Source organism: Camponotus vicinus, unplaced genomic scaffold (assembly GCF_025532165.1).
Source record: "Camponotus vicinus isolate PSW18456_S1 unplaced genomic scaffold, iyCamVici1.0 SCAF_3, whole genome shotgun sequence".
NCBI classification, from domain to species: domain Eukaryota; kingdom Metazoa; phylum Arthropoda; class Insecta; order Hymenoptera; family Formicidae; genus Camponotus; species Camponotus vicinus.
The window spans coordinates 8,101,074-8,119,802 of record NW_028141967.1 but is presented as its reverse complement, the minus strand read 5'-3'; the positions used below and the strand labels follow the sequence as shown (position 1 = coordinate 8,119,802).

The 18,729-nt window shown below is 34.6% G+C and overlaps 3 protein-coding genes across 4 annotated transcripts in view; 2 read left to right on the top strand and 1 right to left on the bottom strand.

Moving 5' to 3' along the window:
* LOC145969170 (nucleolar protein 6-like) overlaps positions 1 to 18,729 on the bottom strand; it is a 75,782-nt gene that overhangs the window by 29,004 nt on the left and 28,049 nt on the right. The gene's annotated exons all lie outside the window — the stretch shown is intronic.
* Positions 1,359 to 5,162, top strand: LOC145968266 (uncharacterized). The gene is made up of 7 exons (XM_083093650.1): positions 1,359 to 1,780; positions 3,211 to 3,336; positions 3,417 to 3,687; positions 3,856 to 3,979; positions 4,157 to 4,459; positions 4,567 to 4,962; positions 5,155 to 5,162. Exons 1-7 carry the CDS (start codon positions 1,359 to 1,361, stop codon positions 5,160 to 5,162), a joined length of 1,650 nt encoding a protein of 549 aa, XP_082949776.1.
* On the top strand, positions 5,123 to 6,596 carry LOC145969171 (zinc finger BED domain-containing protein 4-like). The gene is made up of 3 exons (XM_083095061.1): positions 5,123 to 5,503; positions 5,757 to 5,949; positions 6,065 to 6,596. The coding sequence occupies exons 1-3, from the start codon at positions 5,177 to 5,179 to the stop codon at positions 6,220 to 6,222; spliced, it is 678 nt and encodes a 225-aa protein (XP_082951187.1). The 5' UTR covers positions 5,123 to 5,176; the 3' UTR covers positions 6,223 to 6,596.

The window sequence follows — 18,729 nt, the reverse complement described above, 5'->3', positions numbered from 1 at the left end:
TGGACGTGGCGGGGTTTTCATCCCTTTAAGGTGCTTGATTTACGTGAGTCCCCTTGCCTCTCACGATTCGGGGTGCTTGATTTACGCGTGTGTGTGTGTGTGTGTGTGTGTGTGTGCGTGTGTGACGGATACCAGCCTTAGAAGCGCTAACTTTTAAATTTATCCATTTAATAAATGCTCGAATACACTACCGTTCTGTTGTAAACATAAACGGAGCCGTTTCTGAAAGTTTGTAACGGTAGATAACAAAACTCGCCGAGGAATATTATTGCAGGCTCTTTTTATTCTGTTTTTCATATCCTCTCGAGTAGTCGGAGCTTCTTTGTACACTACATCTTTCAAAAAACCCCACAAGTAAAAATCTGGTGAAGTTAAATCTGGAGAACGTGGAGGCCACTTTGTAGGACCAAATCTGCCTATCCATTTTTCATGGTACACTTGATTAAGATAAGCGGTGACTATTCCAGCCGAGTGAGGTGGTGCTTCATCTTGTTGCCACCACATTCTTTGACGAGTATCGATATCAACCTCTTCTAAAAGACCTGGTAATCATTTTGCACAAATGCAAGGTATCTTACACTGTTTAAATTGTCTTAAAAAAAGTAAGGTTCTATCAAGTAACCATTAATTATTCCACACCATACATGAAGAATCCACCTGTGTTAACCATGCCAGTCCAATGAGGATTTATAGGCGACCAATAATGTGAATTGTGCCTATTTAATTGACCGTTATGATGGAACATACTTTCATCGGTAAACATTACAAAGTAAAAAGAATTTGGATTTAACCTTATCTTTTCCAAAGCCCACTCACAAAATTGAATTCTCAACACCATATCATTTTCACTTAACTGTTGAGTATGGGTAATATGATACGGATGAAATCTATGCCTCTTTAAAATTCTCCATACAGTTTTATGTGGCAACCCTGACAATCTTTCAATTTGGCGAGTAGAAATATGAGGATCTAATCCAACTGCAGTGAGCACACGTTGAACTCGAGGATCGTCATGATCGTTATCAGCAGTTCGATGTCTTCTGACTCTTTTTCGAACCACTCGTCGTTCTCGCAATTCGATGCGTCTTATTTGTTGACAAGTAGGATGACGTCTGTTGGGAAATTTTTGACAATACAATGCAGCTGCTTGACAATAATTTTGACGAGACTCGCCAAGTGAGAGTAAAATATCTACAACTTCGTTGGAACTGTAATAAGCCATATTTTAGAAAATGTTCCGTTATTTTGCACTGTTTAAATTGTCTTAAAAAAAGTATCCTATCTAGGATTTATAGGCGACCAATAATGTGAATTGTGTAATTATTTGGCTATATGGTATAAATCCTCATTGGACTCGCATGGTTGACAATCAACACAGGTGGACTCTTCATGTATGGTGTGGAATAATTAACGGTTACTTGATAGGACCTTACTTTTTTGAAGACAATTTAAACAGTGTAAGATACCTTGCATTTTTGCAAAATGAATTATCAGGTCTTTTAGAAGAGATTGATATCGATACTCGTCAAAGAATGTGGTGGCAACAAGATGGAGCACCACCTCACTCGGCTGGAATAGTCACCGCTTATCTTAATCAAGTGTACCATGAAAAATGGATAGGCAGGTTTGGTCCTACAAAGTGGCCTCCACGTTCTCCAGATTTAACTTCACCAGATTTTTACTTGTGGGGTTATTTGAAAAATGTAGTGTACAAAGAAGCTCCGACTACTCGAGAGGATATGAAAAACAGAATAAAAAGAGCCTGCAATATTATTTCTCGGCAAGTTTTATTATCTACCGTTACAAATTTTCAGAAACGGCTCCGTTTATGTTTACAACAGAACGGTAGTGTATTCGAACATTTATTAAATGGATAAATTTAAAAGTTAGCGCTTCTAAGCCTGGTATCCGTCATACACACACACACACACACACCCTGTAAATCAAGCACCCCGAATCGTGAGAGGCAATGGGACTCACGTAAATCGAGCACCCCGAATCGTGAGAGGCAAGAGAACTCACGTAAATCAAGCACCCCAAAGGGATGAAAAACCCGCCACGTCCACGTCGTTCATCCTGGGTAATGCTAAGCATAGAAAAATGCGTGTCAAGTAGTCTGGAGCTGGTTGACCATCAAACAGAATCAGTCCAAACAACGGATAGAAACAATACACACGCAAACAGAAAGAGAGAGAGAGAGAAAGAGAGAGAGAGGTGAAGGGCGGTTTGAAGTCACGAAATACGCACACTGTATGGGGGTGGAAGCTTTTTACTTTAATTATTAACTTTGGAACACTGTAACTCAGTGAAAAATGATCCAATTTCAAAAAATAAAAAACCGTTGTATTCGTCTCAATGCCAGCTACAACATTCACTAGAACAAAAAAATCGATTGCCATTTAAAAAAATGGCCGCCATGCAGAAATCTCGAAAGTGGCGCCACCTACAATTAAATTGATATGACCAACTTCTGCTCCCCTCGGAACTATAAAACTATTGTCTGAAACATTTTTCCCAATCTCTTTTACTTTAAGAGATATTCAGCTGCATCACTTAAAATGACACCCTGTATACAGTAGGTCATTTTAATCTACGCACTGAAATATCTCAAAATCCATAAGGTTAAGACAAAAATGTTTCAGACAAAAGTTGTATGGTTTCGAGGGGGCCATAAGAGGATGCCATTACTTTGACCTTGAAGAGTCACCTGAAGGTCACGTGAAGATCACTTCCAACTTTTTAAATAGAACCGCCTACTTTTTATTACATATTCTTGTAGCTTATCTCGAGAGCTTTCCAAAACACTATAATTAAATTAGTTTTCATTAAGTACCTTCCGAGTTATGAGGCTTGAAATCATTTCTTCATTTTACATAAACCGTAAAATATCTTGTAAAATATTCATTTTTCGATTATCTTACCTTAATACTTTTATGTACAAAATAATGAGAGGAATCAATTGGTGTAAAGTAGGGTTGTGCACGTCGATTTCGATTAACCGGTTATAATCGATTATGACCTTTCGACTTCGATTATTTTGTAATCGACGATTGCATCTCAACTATAATCGAAAAGTCGATTATTGCTTGTCGATTTTCGATTATTTTGATAAAATTCCAGGTTGATTAAAAACAGAATTGTAGGAAAAATGGCTAATATTATTGCGCGGTAGCAGAGACATCTATTGATGTCTGGTTATTTTTACATCAGTCAGGCGCAGTGCGGCAACTCGCGGGATATGGCAGCACTGTTGCGCTACCGGCTAGTCACGTGTCGAACAAATGCCAACGAAAGTTTCGCGCGGTGCATGCATGAACATGAACAGGCGGCTGGCTGGTCAGTGAGAAATGAGAAAGCTTCTTGTGAATACTAGATCAACATTCATCGAGTACTATTTGTGATAGCGTTCGTTTTAGCAATTTCAGTATCGTGGTTAGTATCGGAATGGCGCCAAGCAGTGCCGTTTGGCTATATTGTACGAAGAATAGGGGTTCTCAAGAAGCAACGTGCAATATCTGCAAAAAAAGCTTCTCATTCTTGGGTAGCACATCAACACTCATTACCCATTTAGAGAAATTGCACAAGATTTCGATACCGAAATTGACATCTAAAAGTGTCAAGCGAAAGCGAGATCAATCAGAAGATGGAAGTAACCTTGATGATTCTCCTCTTGTTGATGTAAACAAAGTAAGTTGCGTCTATGTCTATGCTCGTTTTTAATATAATAATTTGACATCGAGTCTCAAATCTTGGGCTGTATAGTCAGGAAATTTGATCGATTTGATGACGAGTCGAAGTTTTGCTCGGCCACATTCTTGAATTTAAAATGCATCTCTTGCTTATCATTGTTAATAGAATGCCGGCGGGATGTATCAGAGTGATACGCAATCTGCTTCTACTAGTAAACCTCAATCAGATAAATGCATGGCACGTCATGGGACACTCGAGGATAGTTGGAATGAAATGAATTCTTTCCAAGGTTATTTGCAAACATCTAGTAAACTTTTGTCTGCACGCACGTGTGCGTGTGTGTGTAAATATGTATGTAAGTGCATGTGTTTGCGCGCGCATGTGTGTTTCGTGATGATTGTTGAGTTCAAAGTACTGAATACTGGCACCATTTTATGGTTGTAAGATTTTTCCTTATTTATTTCAGAAGGTGGAACGAGATATAAAGAGGTTACAGACGCTATGTTATTTATGATTGCTCACGATAACATGCCGCTTCGAACTCCTGAAAGAACGGGTTTCCGTGTGTTCTGCAAGCGCCTGAATCCTCGTTATCGCGTGCCTTGTGAAAATACAACAACAAAAGCACTACATAAAAAGTATCTGAAACTTCGCGATCTTATCAAAGAAGAATTGGGAAAGACTGAAAATGTCACCTTGACTCTCGATATTTGGACGAATAAGCATACTGTCCAAAGTTTTTTGGGAATTACAGCTCATTTTATGAAAGGTTAGTTCTTCTCCTCAAATGTATTGGCTTTATTTTGTAGAAGGTTAGCTGCCACCAGTTTAAATTTTTTTCTCGCGCAATTTTTATTCTTATTTTTTGTATTTCAGAATCCCAAATGCGTTCCATTGAATTGACGGCAAAGCTCTTGACAGGACGGAAGACAATAGAAAATCTAAAAGAGGTAATTGAAAGCTGCTGCAACGAATGGAATATGAATTCTAAAAAAGTTATAGCAGCTGTAACCGATGGAGGGCATAACATAAAAGGTGCTGTCAAAGCCGTTTTTGGGGAGACCAAACACATCTCGTGTTTCGGTCATATACTGAACTTAATAGGAACTAAAGCTATTGGTCTGTATGATAAAAAAACTCGTCCATCAGAAATTGAAGATTCTGAAGTGGATCCTGATGTACCCGAGCGGGAGTCAGACATTGATGATGAAGAAGACATCACAGTGGAGGCGAGAGGAATGCAAACATCTGGTTCTTGCAATAATATCTCAGGTATTTCCGCTGTACACGTAGCACATTACCATAAAATAAAGATTTTTCAATATTTTTTATACTGATAATTTTTAAAAATGAATAATTTAAATAATATAAAATAAAATAATATAAGATCTCTTATTAATTAGGGGTATTGCTCGCAGACCTCTTGAGAAAAGTTAAGAAAATTGTCACTTTCTTTAAACATAGCGAAATAGCCACTTCTGAATTAATGAAGATTCAAATGGAGGGTGCCAATGAGAAAGAAAATAAAGCTCTGAAATTGATTCAAGAGTGTCGCACGCGCTGGAACTCTGCATATGAGATGGTTGAACGTTTCCTTCAACTTTATGACTTCGTCGCTCGAGCAATTATGAAGGTACAGAGAGAAAAATCAGCAAGAAAAAAACCTCCCAACATGCTAACTATCGAGGAACTCGAAACGTTAATAGAGGTGCGGGACCTCTTAAAACCTCTAGCTCAAGCTACTGCCGAAGTTAGTACGGAAAAAACCGTTTCAATCAGCAAAGTTATTCCACTCGTAAATCTGATGAAGAAGGTACTGAGATCAATTTTCGCTTCCTGTATTTATGTTTGAAAGATTCCGATGTAAACTCATATTCTGAATATGTGCGCGAGATTATCATTTCGAGTATTTGATTAGGTGGTCTTATAAAATTAATTTTCTTGATTCATATTTAGCTCATTCATATTTATTGATAATGTATCAGCTTGACATTATCGGTACCACTGAGTGAGCAAATTATACTCATTTATTTTGTTTCTCAAACAGAAAATTCCTCTTTCCATAGAAAATTCAAAATTTCTCCGCTGCAAGCCCTATTGGATTCAATTTAAAAGAGCAACTTCTCCTAGATATAAGACATCACTTTGGCAAGATTGAGTTCGTAAAGACTTATGCGGTGGCAACCTTGATAGATCCGAGATTCAAGAAACTTCCGTTCTCTCATATTCGTGCTGTTGCTGATGCTGTTTCATACACAAGTGAGTGATAAACTGTAAAATTATAACTAATTATTTGTGAACATTCTATTTTATTTAATTATATATTTATGCATTCCAAATAAAATTTCGACTACAACTCCACATGCATTTTCAGGCGAATTAATGAGGGTGAAAATGGGAGCGAATGCTGCTAATGAGATGTGCGAGAACGCTGCTGCTTTGCCTTCACCTGAATCTTCAATGAATGACGATGACTTGTGGAACAGCTTAGACACTGAAGTGCGTGCCAACCGACAAGCACGTCAAAGTTGACCTCCACCCGCTGGAACGCCTAGTGAACTATCACGCTATTTGGATTTACCCAACTGTGATCGCAGAAAAGTGTCGAATCCTATAATTGAATTGGAGTCCATTAAAGGAACATATCCTCTTGTCCATCAAGTTGCTTGTGATGTTCTTCCCATTGTTGCTACATCAACACCTTGCGAGAGACTGTTCTCTCACGCTGGTATCATTTTGAGCCAATTCCGTAGCAGGCTGCTAGGAAAGCGCTTGGATGAATTAGTTTTTTTAAGGTCAATTGACGAAGAGTGTTGGTTCAAAGTTTAGTAAAAACTAAATTATTTTATTTATTCATAACGAAAGATTTGTTTTTTGTTTAATTATCTGATGTAACATGTGATTTAAGTGAGTATTTTAAACAGTTTCTAGTCTTAGAAAATAATGTTATATTAATGTGATATGATACATTTGAGTAATATAAAATGTATTTGTAAGTTACTTTAGATAAGAAAGTTATATCAATATATATAAATAAAATGATTTTCTAGTCATACATATTTGTTTCATTATATTAAGGATTTTTATTCAAGCAATCCTCTTCGCCTTATCTAATAATACTCATTTTTTTCTTTATTCCAAAGACTTGATATGCGTATTCTCACTTCTTTCATAATTAGGGGAATATTCGACTATAATCGATTATAATCGATTATAGCAGACCGATTAATCGATATAATCGATTATCCAGTTCCGCATAATCGAAAAGTCGATTAATCGATTATGCGTTTTGTGTGCACAACCCTAGTGTAAAGAAAACACATAATTGTTTCGAAGAAAAAATATGTAATTTGCAATTAACAATTACATATTTTTTCTTAAAAACAACTGTGTGTTTTCTTTACACCAATTGATTCCTCTCATTATTTTGTACATAAAAGTATTAAGGTAAGATAATCGAAGAATGAATATTTTTCTAGATATTTTATGGTTCATGTAAAATTAAGAAATTATTTCAAGCCTCATAACTCGGAAGGTACTTAATGAAAACTAACTTAAGAGGATGCCGGAGTCGCAGCCGAACTCCGACGGGTAGGCGCCCTCATTTTAACATAACTAAAAGTGTCGGTACATTACCAACACTTATAGTTATGTTACCGACAGTATTGTCTAGAATAAAAAGACATGCATATTTTAGAAAGAGTAATGTAAAAGCTTTTCTTTACATTGTGTTTAATTGTGTTTATTGGAACAAAAAATATGTTGCATTTTCACTGCTCTATCATCTCGCACAAGCAACGATTTTAGAGCATAGATCTGTCTTTATTGCGTACATATTAAACATAATTCTAATATCATTGCTCTCATTTAGCTATGTCTCTTTATATATATAATAAAAATATATTGTGAAAATATTTATAAATATTATATACTTATAAATTTTACGAATATGATATTACATCAAACAATTTGCATAAAACATTTTGTTAGCTTTTGATTATATCGATTTAACAAATGTCGTGCATAAATTGTAATTTGTAGAAAGTTATATGCAAATATCCTTTTTATTGTATATGTACAGAGTGTCGCAGAGTACTATCCCAGTAAGCAAGAAACATTTGATCAACATTTTAAAATGTTGATTTTATATAAATTTTCGAAACATTATGATATAATGTTTTATAAATATTTTAAAAATATTTTAATAAATGTATTAATAACATTTAAAAAAATATTTTAATTTATGTTTTATAAATATTTTAAAAATATTTAATAAAATATTCTAATAAACATATTAATAACATTTAAAAAATATTTTAATTTATAATTTATAAATATTTTAAAAATGTTATTTAATAACATCCCTCTTAAAATATTAATAAAATATTTTAGAAACATTAGTCAAAATGTTTTTTATGTTATTAATATGTTTATTATAAATAAAAATATAACATCCAGTTAGGAGTTCGTTCGCGTTGTTATTAAACGTCGTATTATTTATTTCATACATATCTTTAGACTATTTTTTTTCATAATATATCTTAATTTCTTTCTCGTGACGGGCCTGACGACACCTAATACGTTACTGACAAGTAACACTACTCAAGTGACGATATTCTTGAAACTTTGCACACACGTAGTACATCGAAAAACATTAAACACGTGTTTTTTTATTTTGGCTAACAAGGCGTTTTAAGGTTAGAAAACGCATTCGAAAGTTTAACACCATTTAGCACAATGCTAACTAACGCTACTCATGAGTGTCATTCTCTTACAGCTTTTACGACATTTCTCTATCATAATTTCATTGTCTGCGTGTTTTTGAGATCGCTAATGACGATTTTGACATCAGTTATATCAATGTAGAGGCTGATGAAAAATGGCAAATTTAATAGTAGTTTTACGAAGGATGTCAAAATGTGACTGGGCAAATATCGGTGGGCAAATTTCTTAACATCCTTCTTTCAAATGACCAAACAATAAGCAAATCACGAAATTTTAAGAAATTGAACCTTATGAAGACAGGATTATTAGGTCTTTCTAATGTTTCCAATTATACAATCTGACATATAGTAATCAGAACGGCCGATGGTAACTTATATGTTCAAGTTTCGTCTAACATGCTTACGATACCACAATTTGCACATATATTGTCAAAATGAATTATATTTTTACCGCATTTCATTATCATTATTGCAACTTTTGCTAATACCATTCATAACGAATAAGGTTTCATCAATCGTTTTTAAAGGTTGAAATCAGGGAGCAATACGACAGGCTTCTGATTACAATAAGTTATATTCACGAAGTATTATCTTTTTTCATTGCGTATTTTCGAACTACAATTGATAACAATTATAGTTTTTCATCGGCCGTTTTCACAGCACGGCTTTAATATTTTCTACATTGTGTATCTCTTTGAATACAATTTACAACAAATAGGTTTTCATCAGCTGTTTCCACGTCTACTATTTGTTATTAATTGTAATAACGTTAAGTACTATTCTTTCTCTGCGTTTTTCTCGAAAAAATTCATCAAAACATGTCTATGAATCCAAAAAATATTCTTCATTTACTAACACATAGTTTCAGTGATTCGCAGTATGATGTTGAATCGATTGTGACAGAAGATGAAAGATCATTTGCAGCTTATTTGGAAGATCTCATTAAATCTTCTGTTGGTTCCAACGTGTTCACTGAAACTTACGAAACATTGTGTTATAATGATGACAGCGTAATACCTGATGCTGTTGAAGTCGATGACGATTTTGAAGATGACTTTGAATGTGTTGTTCAAGATGATAAAAAACTGAAAGTTGAGATAGACGTTGATTATAGAAACAGAGCGGTCAAGTTTTGGCGATCTGCTAAAAATGGTAACATGAACTTTAGTACGGTAAAAAGTAGATTTAAGAAGGTTCCAGATAAAAAAACGTTGTACAAGTGAGAAGCACAAGTAGCGGAGGGAGGCACAAGGAATGAGAAATTGTTTCGTATCAGTACATATGTTTTAGATCAATTCAAAAATGCTATGGAAAAATCACCTGTTCATGATTTAGAGTTGAAAAGATGGGCTTTGAAAGCAAGGGATGATGTTAAACTATCAAATAAACTCTTCTCTGCTTCTTCCAAATGGATCCATACTTTCAAAGTGAGACATGGAATAGTATCTAGAAAGATTAACAAGTTTGTTACGAAAACCCAGATAATGAGTAAAGAAACTCTCGTGCAGAAGAGTAATGAATTCGTTGCAACAGTGAGATCAGAAATATTATCTATAGGAGAAGATAATGTATTCAATTCTGATCAATCAGGCTTTAATTTAGACTCACATGCAGGGCGTACATTGTCATTTAAAGGTACTTTGAAAGTTGAATGCTTGGCTCAATCTATAAATTCACTGACTCACAGCTACACTATACAGCCTTTTATATCTGCAAGTGGGGTCTTAAAGTCACCTTTGCTAATAGTGTTACAAGAGACACAAGGTAAATTTGGTCCGATCGTCAGAAACAATATTTATAAAGTTGAAAATATTCTTGTGCTTGCTTCGAAATCTAGCAAACTTTCATCAGATCTTACTGTAAAATGGTTTGTCGATGCTTTTTTGCTTAATGTTAATGAAGCATCGGCTCTATGTTTAGACTCTTGGACTGGACAAACGGAAGAAAAGTTCGATGTTATAGATAAGCGTGGTAAAAGAGTCAAAATTTTAACTATTCCCGCAGGGACAACTGGTATGATCCAGCCATTAGATGTTTAAACATTCAGACCATGGAAGAACTTTCTTAAACATTTCTCGGACTTAATCATACTATATAACTACGACATCAATTTACATTTGAGGAATAACATCTTAAAGATTCAGTCATTGATTCATAACCAGTTCTCATCACCAAGATTTGTAAATTTATTCAAATACGCTTGGTGGAAAAGCAGGTATACTTCAGAAAAACCAGAAAAATGTGCAACACCTGTGGAATACTGCTTCGAGAATTGTGGTACACACTGTAGGTTTTGCACAAACATTTCCATCATAAAATGCGCTTGGTGCAACGAATCTTTATGTATACAACACTTTTTTGCTCCAGACTATAATGTTTCTCCTCACTACTACAAAAGATACGTGAAATGAAGGCAATATTTTTAATTCCATCCTTTTCTTTTCAGCAAGATATGGGGAATTAAAATTCAAGTATATGGAGAAGGCCGCACCTTGTCTTCAGTGGCCGGGTCAAATCTCTATCTTGCCTTCACTGGTCGAGTAGTACCACTATCTTGCCTTCACTGGTCGGGTAGTACCATTATCTTGCCTTCACTGATCGGGTATAGTACCACTATCTTGCCTTCACTGGTCGGGTATAGTACCACTATCTTGCCTTCATTGGTCGGGTAGTACCACTATCTTGCCTTCACTGGTCGGGTACACCCTGGCGAAAATAATTATCGGGGCATAAGTCGAATATAAGGAAAGAGTAACAGAAGTGTAAACGAAGCTTCTAGGAGGCGTAAATTGAAACAACGAAACATAAACGAAGTGTTAACGCTTCATTTACGTTTCGTTGTTTCAATTTACGCCTCCTAGAAGCTTCGTTTACACTTCTGTTACTCTTTCCTTACATTCGACTTACGCTCCGATATTTATTTTCGCCAGGGTAGTACCACTATCTTGCCTTCACTGGCTGGATAGACCTTCCCATTGCCTTCAGTTTCCGCCATTTGGATGCGTCATATTGAATTTTTCATCCGCCACCTCTAGATTGATATAACTGTTGCCAAAATCGTAATCATGTATCTAATAAACTTCGCAAGTGGCGTTAAATAAAGTTTTTGAAACTTCTGCGATTTTATCCACCATTTTGTATTTGCCATTCTGAATCTCGTTAAACTAATGTCAAAATCGTCATTAGCGATCTCAAAAACACGCAGACAATGAAATTATGATAGAGAAATGTCGTAAAAGCTGTAAGAGAATGACACTCATGAGTAGCGTTAGTTAGCATTGTGCTAAATGGTGTTAAACTTTCGAATGCGTTTTCTAACCTTAAAACGCCTTGTTAGCCAAAATAAAAAAACACGTGTTTAATGTTTTTCGATGTACTACGTGTGTGCAAAGTTTCAAGAATATCGGCGAATGGCACTTGAGTAGTGTTACTTGTAAGCAAATAGCGTTATTCCTGATTAAAAACCGAGTCGAAAAGTCCTGAACCATTTTTTTCCATAATGCTTAATAAAGCAGTAATTAATGAGTAAAGTCGCGCCAATCAGCACCGACTTTTAGCCGGGCGTACGTCAGTGAGCCGCGCGCCTGGTAATATGCGTGAGCGCTCCGCCGCTACGGCGCTATGCCATGCCATTGCTATCGTGCAATATCCTTACGCGTCGTAATAATGCGAAAAACTTTATTTTGCATTAAAAATGTCACATTTCTCTCGTCAAAAGCTCTTTCCTTAAAGAAAATTTCGACAAGGAGTAGAACTATTGTCGGAGAACGTGTACTTACATGAAAAAAACTTCAATCTTTTCGCTTACAAATTGTTTTTTGTAAATTCGAAACTTTGTCCTTTTTACATAAAGAATAAACACATTATCTTTTTCTTACTCTATCTTGATACTTATTCTTAATTGAATTTTATCTTAAATTATCTTTTCAGCAATTCTCCCATAAAATTTGTTCTCTGTTATTACCTATTACAGATGACTTTATTACTTTAAAAATCCATTTCTTAAACAGTTTCTACTGTAGAAAATGTAGGATTATTAAAAAGGTATGTAATATAAAACAGAAAACAAGACAAACTTCCTTGTTATCAACATATGAAGATTTGGATAAGCAAAAAAATAAACTGTCTTGTGTTAATTTTTAAACAATTCATCTTTTCAGAAATCTTTTTAATACTTAAATCTGATTAATTATTTAATGAATCTTCTTGCAAATAGTTTTGTCCAATTACTCTGAAATAATGCATTTTTTTAAATTTATTATAACAATTACATATCCTAGTAAGTTTATGCTCAAAATAAAAGAAAAATATGTAAAATGTTTAAAAAATAGAGAAAAATTCCTTTCTTAATAAAAACAATTATCTTTTATTCATAATATTGAACAAAATTTTAAGACGAGTTGTTTCATTTTTTAATAGGATAATAGACTAATAGGATAATACTTTAATAGGATTTAATAGGATAATACTTTTTCTAATATAAAATTCTTAAAAAATAATTCTCTAAAACAAATTACTACTTTTATTACTGAATTAAAAGTATATCGAAATTATTTGAAAGGATTTGTTATTATAAATAAGTTTTCGATGTAACCTCCAGAGTCTCAATGAATGGTTTTGCGTGGAAAACTAGGTTCTCACGTATCCGTTGCAGCATTGCTCCATCAACAATTTTGACAGTCACTTGCATTCTTGCAATGACTTCTTCGGATGTGGCTCCGTTGAATGTACATTTTTGTTTCAGATGGCCCTAAAAAAAAAATCCATTGGTGTCAGATCCGGTGAACTATTAAAAATTAATATGAAAAATATTAAAGTATTTTTTTCTACATTTTTCTTCTTCTCTTATCTTTCTAAATTAAAAGCTTCTTATACCGCGCGGGCTATCTAATTGGTTCGTGTTGAACTATCCAACGACGGGAAAAACGTTCATTTAAAAAATTCGTTATTTTTCGATATGCATGCGGCGGTGCCCTGTGTTACTAGAAAAACATATTTCTTCTTTGTATGAAAGGATTTCTTCCAAAAGTTCTAGGAGCCATGTGTTAAGAAATCTGCATAATTTATCTCCTATAAAATAAGCATCTTTCATACATATCGACGTATTGCAAATACATTGCAGGTGATTTTTAATATTTTTACCATCAAAATATCTAGTAGAAGAGTCGATAACTCTTACCCTAAAATGTCTAATAGTTTAGCCTCCTCTATGTTGAAAGCTACACATGCATGTCATACATAAATTAATAATTTCATAATAATGTTTATTATGTCAATAATATGTAGCCGTGCGTATAAATAATGATACATAATATTTGTAAATTTTTATCGGCTTCATTTTTATTTAGAAGCCAACAATAGATATTCTTATTGGCATGATAATCTCTTATATTTAAACCTGTGTATGATGGAACGGAAATAACAGTTCACTTTTCAGTATCTTATACATAGACTATTACATGACTAATATCTCGCAGCCTGTCGCACATGTATTAATTGTAAGGTCCTCAATCATTTTTAAAATCGTCTCTTTCGTTTCTATCATTCTTATTCGACGATCACGACTAGCGTCAACATAGTTTGTCTATCACTATTCCGAAATCTTCAATCTAATGCTCAAAAGTTTTTCGATCGGGATGGAAACTTGGATAACGCTTCGCATGCAATCTATACACGCGTATTTATGCAATTTGTTCTTCAGTAAGCTAAACATATCATGTTTCGATACATTCTTCTTTCTCAAAAAATTATTTTTATGTGAAATTCTTAAATGATGCTACTAATAAAACTGTTCGCGAGCGAATCCGACAGTGCGTTGATAGGACCGGAAGGTCGTAAAGCGAAAAAAGTGCGCCTCGTTCACACAAAAGACTGACGTTTATTGGAGTCAAAATTAAAAGACAGGTGTTTAGTGCAGTGATTTCGATTAGCGAAACAGCGGTGTAACAAAGTGAGCGCGGTTTCGCGAGCGGTATCGCGAGCGGTGTAGAGAAACAAGAGCGAGAAAAATGCGTTGTCCAAAGTCGTAAGCGGTCGTGTAATGCGGTTAATCAGCGGTTTGATACAGAGATTGCGAAAGTCCAAGAGAATAAGCGGTCGTTATAAGCGGTTTTACTATGCGGAGCGGTTTTAACTAAGCGGTTTGACAAAAAGTGCGAGACTTCGGCTTGCTCGCGTGCGGTGCCCGTTATAAGGCGAGCGGAATTTTGGGCCCGTTGCGACGTGGCCCAATAAATTTAATTGTTTAGCGGTGACCTCATGGCGCCGCGCGTAATTGGCCGCCGATGAGGTCTGACGTCGGCTTTTTCGCGGTTGCCATGCGCGCAGTCTTTTTAGAACAGCTGATTGGCAATCAGCTGTTCGTGACGTATGGGCGCGCATGCCCGTGCGTCGCGCTGATTTTGTCGACGGTTGACGTTGTTGTTGTCACTGTTTATGACACGCGTTTCTTATGCCCCAAAAAAATTGGAGATAATACGAACGATCGAGTTTTTCTGAAAAATAGATATCTCGAGAAGTTTCTCGACGCCCGTTAAATTCGAATTTGCGAATTTATAACATATTGAAAAATGCGGATTTTACTTGCGAATAATTTTTAAGCGAAATGATATTTCGGTTTTCGAACAAAAACATTCATTTAAACAAATGAAAAAAATAAAAAACGAATCAAATAAAACAAACAAAAGAAAAACAAAAAATAAATGAAACAAATAAAAAAACATTGCACTTAGCATAGTTTTCTTTCGCTACATCATCTGAGTATTTCGGATAAAACTTTTTGCGAAAGAAGAATGTATCGTTATAGTAATAACGAATATGCCGATATGTATTTAATTTATGGTGAAACACATTGTGCAAGTGCGCGTGCGGAAAGACTGTATGTGGAGCGTTATCCAAATCGTATGCATCCCGATCGCAAAACTTTCGAGTGTTTAGACCGCAGGATTCGGAATAGTAATTGTTTAATGCCGAAATCAAAAGTTGATGCTGGTCGTAATCGTCGAGTAAGAACGATCGAAATGGAAGAGAGGATTATAGGAATAGTTGATCAGAATCCTACAATTAGTACACGTGCGATAAGTCGCGAACTAAATATTGGTCATATGACAGTCCACAAAGTATTAAAAAATGAACTATTATATCCGTTCCATCGTACACGAGTGCAAGAATTAAATGTGAGAGATCACTGTGCCAGAGAAAATTTCTGTCGTTGGCTTTTATATAATAATGAAGTTGAAGAAAATTTTTTGGCAAATATTATGTGGACCGACGAGTCATTATTTACGCGCACGGGTACATTTAATTGTCACAATTTTCATTATTATGATGTCATTAACCCACACGTGACATGTACATGCAGCTTTCAGCATAGATGGAAGCTAAATTATTGGGCAGCAATTTTGGACGATAGAGTTATCGGTCCTACTCTTCTCCCAGATATTCTGACGGTAAGAAAATTTAAAATCTCCTGATTGATTTGCAATATGTATTAAGAGGATGCCGGAGTCGCAGCCGAACTCCGACGGGTAGGCGCCCTCATTTTAACGTAACTAAAAGTGTCGGTATATTACCAACACTTATAGTTATGTTACCGACAGTATTGTCTAGAATAAAAAGACATGCATATTTTATTTAGGAAGAGCAATGTGAAAGCTTTCCTTTGTATTGTGTTTAATTGTTTATTGAAGCAAAAAATATATTGCATTTTTACTGCTCTATCGTCTCGTACAAGCAACGATTTTAGAGCATAGATCTTTATTGCGTATATATATAAACAATTCTATTATTGCTCTCATTAGTTATGTCTTTCTTTTTATATATATAATAAAAAGAAATGAAAAAATAATAAATGTTCCTTATAAATTTTATGAAAATATAATAAATATTACTTATAAGTTTTATAAATATACAATATTACATCTCAACCCAGTGAGAAATGATAAGTCGAATAGACGTCTAAGACGTTTAATAGATGTCCAATAGACGTTTATTAGACATCTTAGACGTCTAACAAACGTCTATCCGACTTGTCATTTCTCTTTGGGAAACAATTAGTATAATTTTATATTGTTAGCTTTTGATTATATCGATTTAACAAACGTCGTGCATAAATTGTAATTTGTAGAAAGTTATATGCAAATATCCTTTTTATTGTACATACAGAGTATCGCAGAATACTATATACAGGGTGAGCCATTTTAATTAACGCACGCAATTATTTCGGAAACAAAGCATTTTAGAGAAAAATGTTTCAGATAAAAGTTTTATGGTTTCGAGGGGGCCATAAGGTATGGATGGTATCATTGGTTTGACACTGAAGAGTCATTTGAAGGTCACGTGAAGGTCACTTCAATTTTTTTAAATGGAACACCCTATATATTTTTGCACACTCTTGTAGCTTATCTAGAGAGCTTTCCAAAACACTATAATTAAGTACCTTTTCGTTAAGTACTTTTTGAGTTATGAGGCTTGAAATAATTTCTTAATTTTACATAAACCGTAAAATATCTTGTAAAATATTCATTTTTCGATTATCTTACCTTAATACTTTTACGTACAAAATAATGAGAGGAATCAATTGGTCTAAAGAAAACACATAGTTGTTTTGAAGAAAAAATATGTAATTTGCAATTAACAATTCCATATTTTTTCTTAAAAACAACTATGTGTTTTCTTTACACCAATTGATTCCTCTCATTATTTTGTACGTAAAAGTATTAAGGTAAGATAATCGAAAAATGAATATTTTACAAGATATTTTACGGTTTATGTAAAATTAAGAAATTATTTCAAGCCTCATAACTCAAAAAGTACTTAACGAAAAGGTACTTAATTATAGTGTTTTGGAAAGCTCTCGAGATAAGCTACAAGATTGTGCAAAAATATATAGGGTGTTCCGTTTAAAAAAATTGAAGTGACCTTCACGTGACCTTCAAATGACTCTTCAGTGTCAAACCAATGATACCATCTTATGGCCCCCTCGAAACCATAAAACTTTTGTCTGAAACATTTTTCTCTAAAATGCTTTATTTCCGAAATAATTGCGTGCGTTAATTAAAATGGCTCACCCTGTATGTATAAGCGCTTGTGAAGAAAGCGCAGTAAATTGAAAAAAGTCCCATAGCATTATACGATTTTCGCAATAATAGAAATATTAATAAAATCGGACGAATGTGTATCTCTGCGTGTGTGTCTGAAGAAGAGAGAGAGAGAGAGAGAGAGAGAGAGAAACGCTCGGCCATTCGAGCTATCGCACGGTCTAGCATGATAGACATTTTGTCGGCGCGCGGCGAGGGGAAGGACAGCGCGGCGCAACGATGACGGTGTAACCGATACCCAGACAGCACAGGACATTCTATGGACATTCATTTTATGTCCATTTTACGTCCGCACGTCCATGGACATGAAATGACCGTTCATCGTACATCCGATTCGGGACATCCGTTAACGGCCAATATTTGGACGTCCACAAAATGTCCGATCTTGGACGTCAAAGTTTCGCGCGAGCACGCAAGGATGTGTTAGTTCGTTCGTTTACCGCTATGCGACGTGCGATGCGCTATCTTTCTCGTATTTAAGTTTTAGTTATGAGAATCCCAGATAGCACATGGACGTTCCATTGACGTCCAGTGGATGTCCGAGTTCGGACATTGGGACATCCAAAAGACGTGTGAATTAAGTTTGACGGACATCTATTGAACGCCCATAAGGCGTCGGTTTGTCACAACTTCGGACGTTCAAAATAATACTCAAAAAATGACCTAAAATGGACGTCATTTTCAGTGCCCTACTCTTCCAGATTATTGTTGAAATAAACATCAAAAATTCATAAACTCAGAAAAAAGTTTATATTTAATTATGTATAATTGTGTAGATATAATTATGTATGGATTTTGACCTAATTTAATCATATATAAAAAATTATTCTTTATTATACATAAATAAATCGCATTATGCATCCTTCATAACATATAAAACATAAACTTTTTGGCCCAACAAAATTAAATAATATAATAAAATAATATAATTTATCTATTTCATATAAAACTTTACATAAAATTCATGTAAAAATTTTATTTATATTTATATTTGCTTATTGCACTCTACATTTTAATTAGGTAATTTAAATATGTAAAGTGCAATAACCAAGTTTAAATAGGTACCGGATTATTTTCGTTTATTCGCCGGACATTTACTTGTCCGATTTATAAAATCAATTTAATATCTGAAGCTCTTGCAATGAGATCAGAAATTAAATTGAACAATATATCTCAAATTTTATTTATTACCCTTTGCAAACTTTATATAATTCTCA

Excerpts from the sequence above, each read along its gene's own strand:
- LOC145969171 (XM_083095061.1), top strand. The coding sequence starts at position 5,177 with ATGAAGATTCAAATGGAGGGTGCCAATGAGAAAGAAAATAAAGCTCTG. Across the intron at positions 5,504-5,756 it reads TCGTAAATCTGATGAAGAAG|AAAATTCAAAATTTCTCCGC; the intron begins GTACTGAGATCA and ends CTCTTTCCATAG. Across the intron at positions 5,950-6,064 it reads TGATGCTGTTTCATACACAA|GCGAATTAATGAGGGTGAAA; the intron begins GTGAGTGATAAA and ends ATGCATTTTCAG.
- LOC145968266 (XM_083093650.1), top strand. The coding sequence starts at position 1,359 with ATGGTTGACAATCAACACAGGTGGACTCTTCATGTATGGTGTGGAATA. Across the intron at positions 1,781-3,210 it reads GCCTGCAATATTATTTCTCG|TCAGGCGCAGTGCGGCAACT; the intron begins GCAAGTTTTATT and ends TTTTTACATCAG. Across the intron at positions 3,688-3,855 it reads CTCTTGTTGATGTAAACAAA|AATGCCGGCGGGATGTATCA; the intron begins GTAAGTTGCGTC and ends CATTGTTAATAG.